Below are 13,448 nucleotides of genomic sequence, written 5' to 3' on the forward strand. Positions count from 1 at the left end.
CTCCCAAAAGTTTGTTTTAGCGGATGACTTCCCGATCCAACTTTATAGGAATCAAAGCAGAAAATGACTATCTCAGTTTTCCACACCATGCATGTTTCTATATCTCTATGACATTGCCACTTCCCCATCCCAGTCTTTAAAAGCCCAGATATAATAGCTGTCACTTTGATTGCACTTCTTGCACCTGGTTTCCTGAACCTTACTTAGGTCCTGCTCCTCCTTCTCTTCACCTGCCCATGAATGCCATAGAGTGGTCGTGGTGGGAGAATGTGGAATGTCCATTGAGTAAAAAGGAGGGTCAAATGACCCCTTAAGAAAGTCCCTGCCTGAGAATTGGATTCTGCTCTGGTTTCCTTCCTTTTAGCAATAGTCCCTACTTCATAGTAAGCAAGACTTCTGCCGATTTTGATTTTAATTACTGTATATTGATATTACTGCTGTATTTTATTTTTCATTTTCTTTCTGTAACTTATGTAGATAAATTTATTTGTGTCAGAAGCATCGTTATTAAATTTTTATTTGTAGATATAAGTACAAGAACATAAAATTTAAAATGTGTAAAAGATCTATCTTAGCAGATGGGGCATTAATTGACTGCATTCCTACAATTTTGTACACATGCTTAGAAATATTAATGCTACTACACAGTCCATGTCCAAACCAGTACAAGAAGATAATGCTTAGTTGCTCCAATTCTCAGGGATCTATGGCTTCATTTTCAGTTTTATTTGTCATCTGATTCACACATTTTGTCCTGATGGGAATACAACCTGTCTGAACCTCTGTCCCAAGACAGACATGCATGTCATAAAAGCAGAAGAATTGGAGTGAGGTATTTGGGAAGATTTATGCAACTGGACAAAGTCATATTCTCCACATGAAGAAAGCAAAAATCCTCTGCCCTTATATTGTCAAATTAACTTGAAGTAAATTATTCTTTAACAGTAACCATTATGATCAATCAAGTTATCAATATAGTAATTCCTTAAGGAAGTCATAAGGAACATGTTATTGAAAAATACCAAAAGACTTGAATCTAGTCAGGCTCAGTACACAACAAAATCTCACCATTTTGTTGTGTACTGGTTGCACCATTCACATTTTCATGGCAAATATGGTTCAGAGGAGATGGCTACATTTCCAATGTTGAATGGTTGCAGCACATCCAGCTAAGAATCATTGTCTACTCATAAGCAATTACTGGCTAAGACTACACACACTGGTTTTCAATTTAGAGTCCTGTATGCCATTGTTCTAGGTTACCTGAAATGACATTTTCTCTATGGGACTTTTCCTTGTCCCAAGCTAGATGCTCCAGGTTTCTTGAAAATGTGTCCTCCTGAACTGAAGACCCTAAATAAGTGATGGCAAACCTTTTTTCCCTCTGGTGCCGAAAGAGCATGGGCACACACTATCGTGCATGCGTGAGTGCCCACACCCATAATTTAATGCCTGGGGAGGGCAAAAACAGATTCCCCAGCCCTCTGGTGGCCAGAAATGGCCTGTTTCCCAACTTCTGGTGGGCCCAGTAGGCTCGTGTTTCTCCCTTCCCAGGCTCCAAAGGTTTCCCTGGAGTCGGGGGAGGGTTAACACCCCCCCCCAGGCTCTCTGTAAGCCAAAAGCACCCTCCCAGAGCATCTGTGTGAGCCAAAAATCACACACATACACATTGGAGTTGAGCTAGGACAACAGCTCATGTGCCAGCAGATATGGCTCTGCGTGCCACCTGTGGCAATCATGCCATAGGTTTGCCATCACTGCCCTAAATATTTGATGACTTTATAGTTTAAAATTGCAGATTTTCATCAGGTTTTTAATTGTTTAATTCACTTTCAATGTTTTGGGGCTTAACTTGTTACTATAAAAAAAATCCTTGATAGTCAGTAGTTATAAATAATTAAATATCAGTAATCGAGAATGAAAGGAATAAGTCACAATGTAAGAGCCAGGGTGGTGCAGTTGTTAGAGTGCAGCCCTGCAGGCTCCTTCAGCGAACTGCTAGCTGTAGTTCAGCAATTCATATCTCCCCATCAGCTCCAGGTTGACTCAACCATCCATCCTTCCGAGGTGGGTCAAATGAGGACCCAGCTTTTGGGGGGAAAGAGGCTGAGTCTGTAAACCACTTAGAGTGGGCTGTAAAAGCACTATGAAGTGGTATATAAGTCTAAATGCTATTGCTATTGCTATTCTGACATCACTCTTGGTTCACATACCACATGAGACTGGATTCCTTCACTGTAATAAGCCACAATGTAGGTTGTTTAGTTTTGATGTATTGTGATGTGTGAACTCACTCACTGAGGTCTTAATTGTTTTGTGGATGGATCGATCACCTGTCTATTTTGCATTCAATGAGTTTATTTACATAAGTATAAGTACATACATACATACATACATACATACATACATACATACATACATACATTCATACATATCTAATATATATATATCACTGAAATAAAGCCACAAATAGCTTTGTATTAACCTTCTGCAACTGTTGTATCAGCATTTCAACTCCCAGAATCCCTTGCCTTTGAAATTGTGGATTGAATTTCAATCCAGAATATTGAATATTGAAACCCCAAATTGTTCCCAGCTCTATAATCAGAACTAAGTAGGTACCTTATCTACCCTGTGGCGCAACGGGATTCTGGGGCTATAGGGAATCGTTGCCTACAGCCTGTTAGTTGTCTGTCTTGACTCTGCACAATGGAAGATGATGTTTCTCAAGTGGCACACTTAGATACAATCTAAGTGGGGGGAAAGTTGGTTTTGTGGACAGAGGAGAAGCGTCTGGGGGGGAAATGATATGTGTTTTTTCCTACTGCCAGACTGTGATCACAGAAGATTTTAGCCATTTGCCTCCAGAGCAGAGGAGAAAAAAATTACAACAGAAGATTGAAGAAAGAAGCCGGGAGTTGCAGAAAGAGTTGGATCAAAGGTCAGAGTCAGAGCCTTCTATTAATTGTCCTTCCTGTGGTCTACTCTAGGCAGTCCAGAAAGAGAAGAAGGGTTTTTCCAAGTAAAAAAGTTCTGAGATTTCAGAAAATTGGCTCTTTTAAGCTCCATGATTAATATTTTGAATACCCCTGACAATCATGCTTTTATTCAAGGGGAAAGAAGTATCTCTCTGGTCCTTTCCTATTTGAAGATTTTGCAGCTTGCTTAACAATAGGTATCTTTTTATCTATTAGTCTCACCTAATATAAAGCAAGAATAAGTGATGTGCATACCTTTGTGTTATTATTTTGTTTTTTTAATATATTTTGAGCCCCAGCAAAGCCTCCCCTACTCTTGCCACATATCTCCCTTCCTGGTCCTGCCTCCTGCCCACCATCCAAAGTTCTCCTGCCTGCTAGAACTCTTGTAGCCTCCTAGACTACATCTGCTCCATTTATGGCTGAGCTGGCAACAGCAAATGTTCCATGAGATCAAGCAGGCAGTGGAAGAGGAGATGAGGACAGCTGAGTGACAAGGACAGTGGCTGCTGCAGCATCTGAAGGTGGGTGGGGGGGAATCACTCGGCTCTGAGAGCTGATCCTCACTCTGGGATGTACAGGATGTGCACTCTCCTTCTGCCTACCTCCTTGGTCATGGTCTCTGGAACCCAGGACTGGGAACATCTCCTTTCCCAGGGTCTTTGTAGGTTACGTTGGACTTAACTTTGTAAGAGATTTCAAGACTAGGCCAAGATCTGTGGTCCAATCCAACGAAGAGATCTATAACTTGTCTGAGATTTTGCTACGAGGCCCTCGTAAAAAGAAAAATAGCCCATGTGATAGGCTCCAGGTGATGGAGGTGGGCAGGAACTAGTGCAATAAGGATGTACATGTCCGAGAGAAAAGTATGAATGTCCAGGGTAGGGGCAGAACCAAGAAATAAAGTTGTGCATGTCAGAGAAAAGTATGCTACTTCCTTAAAAGTAAATGTCATGGGAGGGGGAAATACAGCATTTGGCCCAGAATCCCACAGGTAATATGTGATGCAAATGGCCACTTGGTCAACTTCTCCAACAATAGATTTCATTGGGCAAAAAAGAGAGACAAGGCTAGAAAGCACTACCTTCATTTAAGTTCTGCACTCTGAATCGCTGTGATGTAGACTTTAGCCACAAAGGAAAAGTCACGCTTCAAAATTTTGCAGGGCAACAGAAAGGACAACTAGTCAATGCCAAGAAAAAATACAAGTATTCTAGTTAGTATGTTAAGTGTTACGGTGTAGATTGGGTCAGGTTGAATACTTATCATATATTATTCCTTACATGATGTGACCACAAGGAGGCAGTGTATAACTAGTTTCACCCTTAAAATTCAATGTACAATGGTACCTCTGCTTAAGAACTTTTCTAGATAAGAATAGAGTGTTCAAGATTTTTTTGCCTCTACTTAAGAACCATTTTCTACTTAAGAACCCAAGGCCGGAAGAATTTCCCAGGAAATTTGAGAGCGGCACGAAGACCCAGCCAGTTTCCTTCCATTCCCCTTTAATCCCGGCCATCTGGGCTGCCAGAGGAGCCTTTTGGTGGCGCTTAAGGAGCCTTTGGCAGTCCAGAGCAAACGAAGCATTTTCCTTTCTCTAGGCGCTTTGACAGGGAATAAACCTCTGCCAGCGCCCAGAGAAAAGAAACGCTCCCTTCGCTCAGGACAGCCGAGGAGTCACCACAGCAAAGGAAAGATGTCGGCTACAAAGCAAGGGAGAGGAGAGGGGACAACTTCAGCATGGGAAGGAAGAGAGACAGCAGGTAGCAGCAGCCAGTGTATGGGAGGCAGCTTCACGCCAGGTGTATTGGAGTTGTGTGCTGCTCCTCCTCGCCGCCTCAGAGTCCCTCTTTTTTTTTTTTAAGCCCTAAAGTTTTGGATTTTTTTGATTCCCCTCACCTCATCTTCCTTCAGCAGCGACTCTCCTCCTCTTCTTCTTCCTCCTCCTCCTCCCACCCAAATTCCAAGTTTTATTTCTTTCCTAATGGTTTTGCATGCATTATTTGCTTTTACATTGATTCCTATGGGAAAAATTGCTTCTACTTAAGAACGTTTCTGTTAGTATGTCTTGGTGCAACTAGGCTGCGAGACCTTCGACATACGCAGAGCAGAGTTTAAGGTAAGAGTGTGGATGTGTGATATAGCCAGTAATGACAGACTTAGGGTGCTAAACAAGTATTATTTACATATATATATATATATATATATATATATATATATATATATATATTTACAAGTACAAAGCAGAAATAAACAACAAACCGCACATAGCAGCACAAAGCAGAATATACTCCCCCACAAGGTAAAGGCAAAGAATGAATGAGCTATCCAGCATCATAATTGGGAGAGAGTGCTGGCGCCCTCTTATGGCGAACCAGCCAAAGTCCTTAAAGGTATATTGCATCTATAAAGATACAAACTACAACTGGTAGTTTATGTACATGGCAACCCCAAATACTGGTGAGTACCATGTACTAACAATCTCTCCCCTTGGGGTTGACAATGTTTAAATACAGTTACATTTACTGCTTCAGGTTATACCTGGTACAATTGTCAATATATAGTTTAGCTCCTTCCGTCTTGGTGAAATGTCAGCAATATTATCAGTACTTAAGAACCTGGTCACGGAACGAATTAAGTTCTTAAGTAGAGGTGCCACTGTACTTTGAGCTAAAGTACGTTTTCATTTTGATGGTGTTCCCCTTTTTTAAGATTACTTCCTTGTAGGTTTTAATTGGCTGTCCTGGCCCTATGTCTCACCCAGTTGGATGATATAGAGTCAGTATGCAGCTAGGCCATCATGGCCAGATAGAACCCCTTCTTCCCACATTACGTAGGAGCGGGAAGAGCATTTTACTAACAAAGTCAGCAGTGGGAGGCCATACATTCCATTCTTTACACCACACACACGTCCCACTGGTTGCCCATTTTACAGGGGAAAGAGAGAAGGAGCAGAGTAGGAGCTTAATATGTATTTTTCAGAAATCCATCTGCACTGTTCATCTAGGGCAGTGTGCGATGGTTCCAGAGTTTCCAGAGGTGCAAAAGGCCCCTGCCCCTGTGTCATAAATAGATGCCTAATTGTGCCATGGTGTTTTTTTTACCATTTGTACACTGTGTTAACATGTTATTGCCTATTACAAACAACATCAGTTTTTATTGTCTGTAGTTTATTTCACAAAATATATAAGCTGCTGAAAATCTTAACATTAACAAACCCAATAAATAATAACTACTTAAGATAATAAATCAACCTATTGTTGTCATGGAGCTTGAATTCTGCCTTAGAAGATTCCATTTTCCAAAGCATCCTCAGAGAGGGGACAGAGAGAGAGAGAGAGAGAGAGAGAGAGAGAGAGAGATGCCTATGGGTGGGAGGAGGTTGGGCAAATCAAGCTAACCAGGTAAACTGCAATATTTTATTAACTGTTTGTGGATATTAATTATATTAACGAAGGCTTGCTTTGTTCCAAATATTTTGAGTTTTGATTGCCCTTCCTTTTGTCATCTACCTTGCACTAACTTCTCTCAATAATAATTTTTGCTCTCTTCCTTGTTTCAGGGATGCCTTAAATAAGATGAAGGATGTTTACCAAAAGACACCACAGATGGGAGACCCCAATAGCTTGGAGCCAAAGATCTCAGAGACACTGGGCAATATTGAAAGGTTGCGTCTAGAGATTCAGAAATGTGAAGTAAGAACTTAGAAGAGGGAGGCCATGCCTTTGATCACATTCAGAATGATTTTTCATATCACTAACTTTTGAAAATACCACCCAAGGGCAACTTTTAAGGGAATTTCTGAGAGCATTCCCAAGATTTTGGAAAGTAGCATGTGTTCCTGAAATTGCTGCTGCATTACAAGTAACCTTGTTGAATAGGGTAGCACTTAAGATTGAATCATGGATTGAGCAAAGGGTGGCTCAAGTTTGGTCTGCTGAATCATAGTTCATAGGAGATTTTGAATTGGGCTTGTTCCAGAGGGAGAGTGGGATCAAGTGGGGTCATAGAGTTTCTATGGTGGCTCTTTGGTCATTCTGCATAGTCAGAGCAGGGGATAGGCAAAAAATTGGCTCTTCTGTGACTTGTGGACTTCAACTCCCAGAATTCTTGAGCCAATCATGCTAAGTCAGGAATTCTGGGAGTTGAAGTTCACATGTAATAGAAGAGCCAACTTTGCCTACCCCTGGGTCAGAGGGATCTCTCAGTTAGTCAAGGAGAATGATTTCTCTGCTTGCTTGGGGTATGCCAGTTATTGTTGGATTTTAGCTCTAGGCTTCTTAGCTCACAGTGGTTTTGTGTACCTTCTCAGAGCAGTAAATAAAGCACACATGCCAAGGAGATTTGCACAAGGGAACTTTCCATTGGTTGTGTTTGGCAATGACCACCAGGAGCTATGTAATCTCCTTCATTTTCTCCCCCAAGTGTTCTTCATAAGTCCATGTTGCCCTGGATGGTGCTTGTCAAAACCTACTGAGAATAAGGATGGTATAAACCTGGGGAGACTTGTGGACCAGCTTTGCTGGCTGAGGAACTCTGGGAGTTGAAGCCCACGAGTCTTAAAGTTGCCATGGTTGGAGACCCTTGCTTTAGGGCATCACAGCTTGGCAATCCATTAGCCAATGTTCCGCCTTTTGGAGTTGGCGTTAGCAGAGCCATGTTCACGTTGCTGGCAGAGAGCACAGATGAATCCTCTGCAGGGGAGCCATAATCCATGCCCACTTTTTGACCTCTCTATAGGCTTGGCTGGCAGATGCTGAGAGCAGAATGCTGAGCAACCGCCCCGACACGGTCACCCGCTATAACCGCCACGTGGATCCTGCCAGTGCCCTGAACAACAACAACTGCTCACATGAAAAAGAGAGGTGAGAGCAAGCAGTTAAAGAGGAACAACCAGGTGGGGCCGAGACACTTGCACTGCAATTCCAGCTGCTGTGATTCCTCAGGAGTAATCCCGGAAAGTGTGGTCCTGATCTGCAGGATTCCTAGTCTTTCCTCAGGATCCGGTCAATTGCTCCTTCTCCAGCAATCCTGGGTTTTCAATGAAGTTAAACTGAAATAGCAGGGAAAAGCCACATTCTGTCCAGGTTTGAGGATACAGTGGTACCTCGGTTCTCAACCACAATTCGTTCTGGAAGTGTGGTTGAGAACCGATTTGGTTGAGAACCGAAACAATTTAAAATAAATTCCCCTCCTCAATTGTCTCTCCCTCTGGCTTGCCTGCCTCTGTCCCCGGGTGTGTGTGTCTTCCTCTCTCTGTGTGTAGCTTGCCGGCTTCTGTCTTCAGTTCTCTTGCTCGTCCCTGTCTCTCTCTCTCTCTCTCTCTCTCTCTCTCTCTCTCTCTCTCTCTCTCTGTAGCTTGCCGGCTTCTATCTTCAGCTCTCTCGCTCGCCCGCTACTATCCCTGGCTCTCTCTCTCTCTGTGTAGCTTGCCGGCTTCTGTCTTCAGCGCTCTCGAGTGTTCGAGTTCCAAATATTTGTTCGGATTTCAGGGCAAAAGTTTCTTGAATTTCCTGGTCGAATACCGATTTGTTCGAACTGAGAAGCGTTCGAAAACCAAGGTACCACTGTACTTTTTTTCCTTCCACGAGAAGCCGCAGACAGATTTATTTCCCTCGAAAAATCTTTTATCTATGAAAGCAGATAGTCCTTATTTAGCAACCACAGTTGGGAACAGCAACTTCGCTGTCATGCAGAAGTAGTCAACAAAGTGAGAATCATATGACCACGACTGTATGCTTTTACTTTGTTTCCTATGCTTTACGCAACCAGAAAGATACACCCTCAAAAAATTAGGTAGAGAAGAATTGATTATTTGCATTTATGTTCATTGGAGAAGAAGGGTTTACAAGAAAGTAAGCAGATACAAAGTGGGGAACACACATGCAAATGAGTGTGTTTTGTGGCTACTTGCTTAGGACACGCACACACGATATAAGAGGCAAATAAAAGCCTCTAGTGTAAAACTGCTTAGGATCCTGTCAGTTTCAGGCAGCTATCTTGGATTCTAATCCACTCGTTCCCCCACCCACAATAATTAAGTCAAGGGAGCTCATGTAAACTTTTAGAGATGCATTGTGTCAGAGAGAAAGATACCTCAGGAAAAGATTGCTTGTTTAAACAATCTTTCCGCTCTGCGATGAGGAAGGGAAAATGGTCAGGTACAGGACCAGTGTTAATAGTGTAATGGCAGACACCTGACTGGGAGAAAGACACTGCAGAGTTTATAAATATGGGCATGAACATTGCAAGAGCAAACACAAGACAGTTGCTAAACAAGAACTACCTATTGTGTAAAATGTCTCTGATGAGTCTGCACATAAAACAACCCCTAGTATATCCATTACCAGGAGACAGCATAAAATATTGCCTCCTGTTCTGAACCCAAGTTGGCTTGTCCTTTTAATATTCCCTAGAGCTGGGATAGGCAAAGTTGTCTCTTCTATGACTTGTGGACTTCACCTCCCAGAATTCCTGAGCCAATCCTGCTAGCTCAGGAATTCTGGGACTTGAAGTCCATATGTCATAGAAGAGACAACTTTGCCTACCTCTGCCCTAGAGTGTGTCTGTTCACTAGTGGTATTAAGAAAAAAAAAGCGATTGATAATCCCATCAGGAAGGCCAGTTAAAACTTTCTTACAAGAAGTAATATTTTATCTTAATTATGGCGGCATCAGATTAGCTTTTCCCTACATCTCACCCCCCCACCCCAACTTGTAATGCAACATAAATACCCAATATTTGCTTTTCTCATTTTAGCCCTGACACTACTACTCATTCTAACGAGACCCAGGACACGCTTAACCAACCCATTTACACAGAGTTCGATGAGGACTTTGAAGAGGAATTGGCATCACCCATTGGAACCTGCGTGGCCATGTATCAATTTGAAGGTAGCATCTTGACAAGCTTCTCCAGTTGTTGTGTTTGTGTGGAATGGCTGAGACCAGAGGCAAACTCTGTGCCTTTTCTATTTGGCTACCTTAGAGGACTGCCGTGTGAAATACACCCAACAAAATGGGATGCCTTGTTCTTCGTGCTTGCCTTGGGGAAGGAGTCACTTTTAGGCTTTTACTCTTTCTGCCTCTCCTGGCATTATTTCCTAATCCTCTTCCCCATCCCCCCCATGAGTTGATTGGTTCTGTACCAAAAATTGATCAAAAATCTGCAGTTCCAATTACCTATATGAAATAATTTGGCATTGATTAGATTAGATCTAGACACTGCCTGAGTCCAACTGACTCTGAACAAAAATGCTTTTTAAAAAGAAAAGATATTTGGGTTTTTAAATCCCAAACTTTCACTTGAGATGTGAGGTAACCATTCTGGCTGACATTCTTAACCATATACTTATCTCACTTTTATGGGAGTTTAATATCAAGTAGGCTTCTGTTCAGAAGAGCAATCACAACTGAGCTGTCCAAGCTTCAGCATGAAATAGCCCAAAGCTATTCACTAGTCTTGCCCAGACTATTTTTAATTGCACTGTTTTTACCACAGAGGATTGGGAACCTGCTTTTCAAAATACCTAATAATGGAAGCTTTTATCTCAGAAGGCACAATTATATGTGGGGGGCGGGGGGGGGGGGTATTTGTGTGCTATTTGCAGCATGGGGTACCTTCAGCATGTCCTTTTTTCCCCAAAGAGCAATTGCTTTCTCCTTGTATTAATTGCATTCTCCTAGTCTTAAGAACAGTGCTGTGGAGGGAGCAGCCACTGTGTGTCTTTTTTTTCCATGCTTGCAGCTATAATGGTAATAGCAGTAAGGCCACAAAGGCAGGTGTTAAGAAATAATAATAACAATAATAACAATAATAACAATAATAATAATAATAATAATAATAATTAATGGCACAGTATTCATTTGATTTCCCCCGTGCATCTTCTGTGAATGTAATTTTTACTGTCCATTAAAATAAACAACTCAGCAAACTGCCAGTTGCAGGGGAACGATTTTGAGTGAAAAAATTATCAAGGCCTGAAATTTTGAATTAGGCAAAAAGCACTGCTTACTCTATGAAGGGCTATGTAACTCCTTAGTCTGGTCCACATCCTGCTTTAAAGCCTTGGCACGTCATTCACCCATCACCACCACCCCTCCAGTTCTGCCTTAGCAGCTGCTGCATACTCTGATGGTTTGAACAGCTTTGCCTCCCAGATATTCTTGTCTGATCAATGCCCTTGCTTGTTTGTTTGCTTCCCAAAGGTTCCAGTGAGGGCACCATCTCCATGCAGGAAGGTGAAGAGCTCAACTTGATGGAGGAAGACAAAGGGGATGGGTGGACACGTGTGCAAAGGCGTAGTAAAGGGGGCGAGGGTTACGTCCCTACCTCCTATTTGAGACTGAATGTGAACTGAGTAGAGGACTGACAGCCACGTTCCAAGAGATGCACCAACATCTGTGTCTGAATGGAAGAGGGGTGGAGTTTCAGTTGCCTGGAAATTGCTCCATGATGTTTGCTCTGGGTGAGACGGTAAAAGGAATTTGCACCAGATCACTACTGCAAGACAAGAACTGACTAGCAGAATAATAAAACGATGGCTGTAGCCAGCTGAAAGCAAGGCATCGGATGGGAGTACAAGAGGGGGTTGACTTCCAGCTAGTAATTGCTCCTCCTCGCCTCCATTATCTTCATGGCAAGAGTTACAGAATATTCCATAGGAAATACCCTTCAGCCAAAGTAGATAAAAACATGCAATTTTGCATAAAGGAAGATTACTGAGTTCATGGCTGTGGACTGTGGTAGTTGCCCCATCATATGAAATATGGCTGCAGTAGCAGAAAGGATTGTAGTTCCTATTCCAAATGCGGAGCTGCCTGTCCCTTCTGTCTTTGCCAGGTTGATCAGCGCAAAGAGTGGCTCTCTCCAGAGAAAAGCTTCTGCTTTTATGCTGCATTCAGTAGACTGTGTCCCAACCTCAAGGGGATTATGGGTGCTTGGGGTGGGTGTTCGTATTCAAGGAGATTAGAAGCCTGGAATGTGTATCCATAAGATTGCTGCTATGCCTGTTGTTTGACTAGAAGCAGAGAGGAAGGAGGATAGTTGCTGGGTACACCAGTCACTCCCAGCCCATAGCCACCTTCTCTGAGGGCAGGCCAAAGGCCACACCGGCACCAGACCAACATCTCTTGTGTTCTTTCCTTGAAATGCACTTTATAGTTTTCTTGGATTTGATTAGCCTGGCTCCTTCAGCCATTCAGAAGTGCCTGTGCCAGAGTCTTCAGGTTTGTTTCCCCCTTGGGAAGCAAAAGGAGGCGGCTCTGGCCCCTTCCTCTCCTGTATGTTTGTTTTAAAGAAAACACTAATGTATTCTTAGTTGTTTTATACAGTGACCAATTTATTTTACCATTCAGTTTGACATGTTCACATAATCTGTAACTTAGCCTCAGCTCTTATCCCTCCAGCCTTTGGAAGGAAGGGGACAAAACTTGCCCTTCTCTTCTCTCGAGATGCAGAATGTATTTCTGGGTGCCTTTTACACTTTATGTAAATAATAGGGAAAAATTAATTTGTGGATGCCTGTGCAGTTGCCTTTTTGTCCCTCTGGCCTCTAAGCGTGGACTTTTAACATCTGCAGCATTAAACATCGCTGTTTGGGAGTTAAAAGATGATCCTCTACCTTTCCAGTTGTACAAAGTTCACCATATGGAAAGTGAGAGTTGGGGGGAAAACCAGGAGGCAAATGCCAAGGAAGCCAAGGCAGCCAACAGTTCCTGCTCGCTGTTGCCTATCCATAGAACAGCACAAAGTGGTGGTGGAGAGCGGGAGGGGAAGGAGAAAACAGGTTTGTTGTCTGACACTGGACCGGCACTATTGGTAGATCAGTTTGGGGAATATTGCCCTCACCTCCACTTGTGCTTAACCAGGCAGTGCTTCTGTGCAAAAGTTGTTCGTGGATCTGAAGAGGGGGATGAGTACTATCCATTTGGATTGGGGGGGGGGGGGGAAGGACGGGAATGCCTTACTATGGAAGTAGCTGCTAGCATGTGCTGGACAAATAAAAACCGAAGAACTGCACTGTATCAGAGCAAAGACTCATCTAACATTGTATTCTCTTCCCATTATAGCCAAGTAGAATGATCCACAACTCTACCAATATTTTTCTGTTATGTTCTGCAGCAAAAACAAAAAAATGATGTGCTTAGCCAGGGGTAACCTCATGATTCTTCATTAAAGTTATCCAAGTTGGTGGCCGTCTGGATCATGGGAGAAATCAGGATTCCACTGAACCCTGTTTGAAGTTTTTCCTCTGTCATGGCTAATTCTTCAGTGAATGACTTTAGGTTCTGGGAGAAAGCTTTTATGAACCTCCACTGGTATTATGTTAAAAGGGATACATATAAGCTTTCTCCCTCCTTCAGCTGCCGTCAAGGTCTTGTATAGGTAAGGGAGAAAACCCTTCTTAAGGCAATCTCTATCAATAAAAGTATTTTTCACAAGTACCATTCAAGTTGAAGAAAAATTAAG

The 13,448-nt window shown here is 42.6% G+C and overlaps 1 protein-coding gene across 2 annotated transcripts in view; it reads left to right on the forward strand.

Moving 5' to 3' along the window:
• The window catches only part of TRIP10 (thyroid hormone receptor interactor 10), an 85,252-nt gene extending 72,244 nt beyond the window's left edge, over positions 1–13,008 (forward strand). For both annotated transcript variants that reach the window (XM_070741573.1, XM_070741572.1), the window contains 5 exons: positions 2,832–2,941; positions 6,541–6,673; positions 7,719–7,843; positions 9,738–9,871; positions 11,186–13,008. In XM_070741573.1, the coding sequence (XP_070597674.1) occupies positions 2,832–2,941; positions 6,541–6,673; positions 7,719–7,843; positions 9,738–9,871; positions 11,186–11,337 (654 nt within the window). In that variant the 3' untranslated portion in view covers positions 11,338–13,008. The remainder of the gene's footprint in view (positions 1–2,831; positions 2,942–6,540; positions 6,674–7,718; positions 7,844–9,737; positions 9,872–11,185) is intronic.
• Positions 13,009–13,448: the final 440 nt, after the last annotated feature.

This window comes from Erythrolamprus reginae, chromosome 2 (assembly GCF_031021105.1).
Source record: "Erythrolamprus reginae isolate rEryReg1 chromosome 2, rEryReg1.hap1, whole genome shotgun sequence".
Lineage (NCBI taxonomy): Eukaryota > Metazoa > Chordata > Lepidosauria > Squamata > Dipsadidae > Erythrolamprus > Erythrolamprus reginae.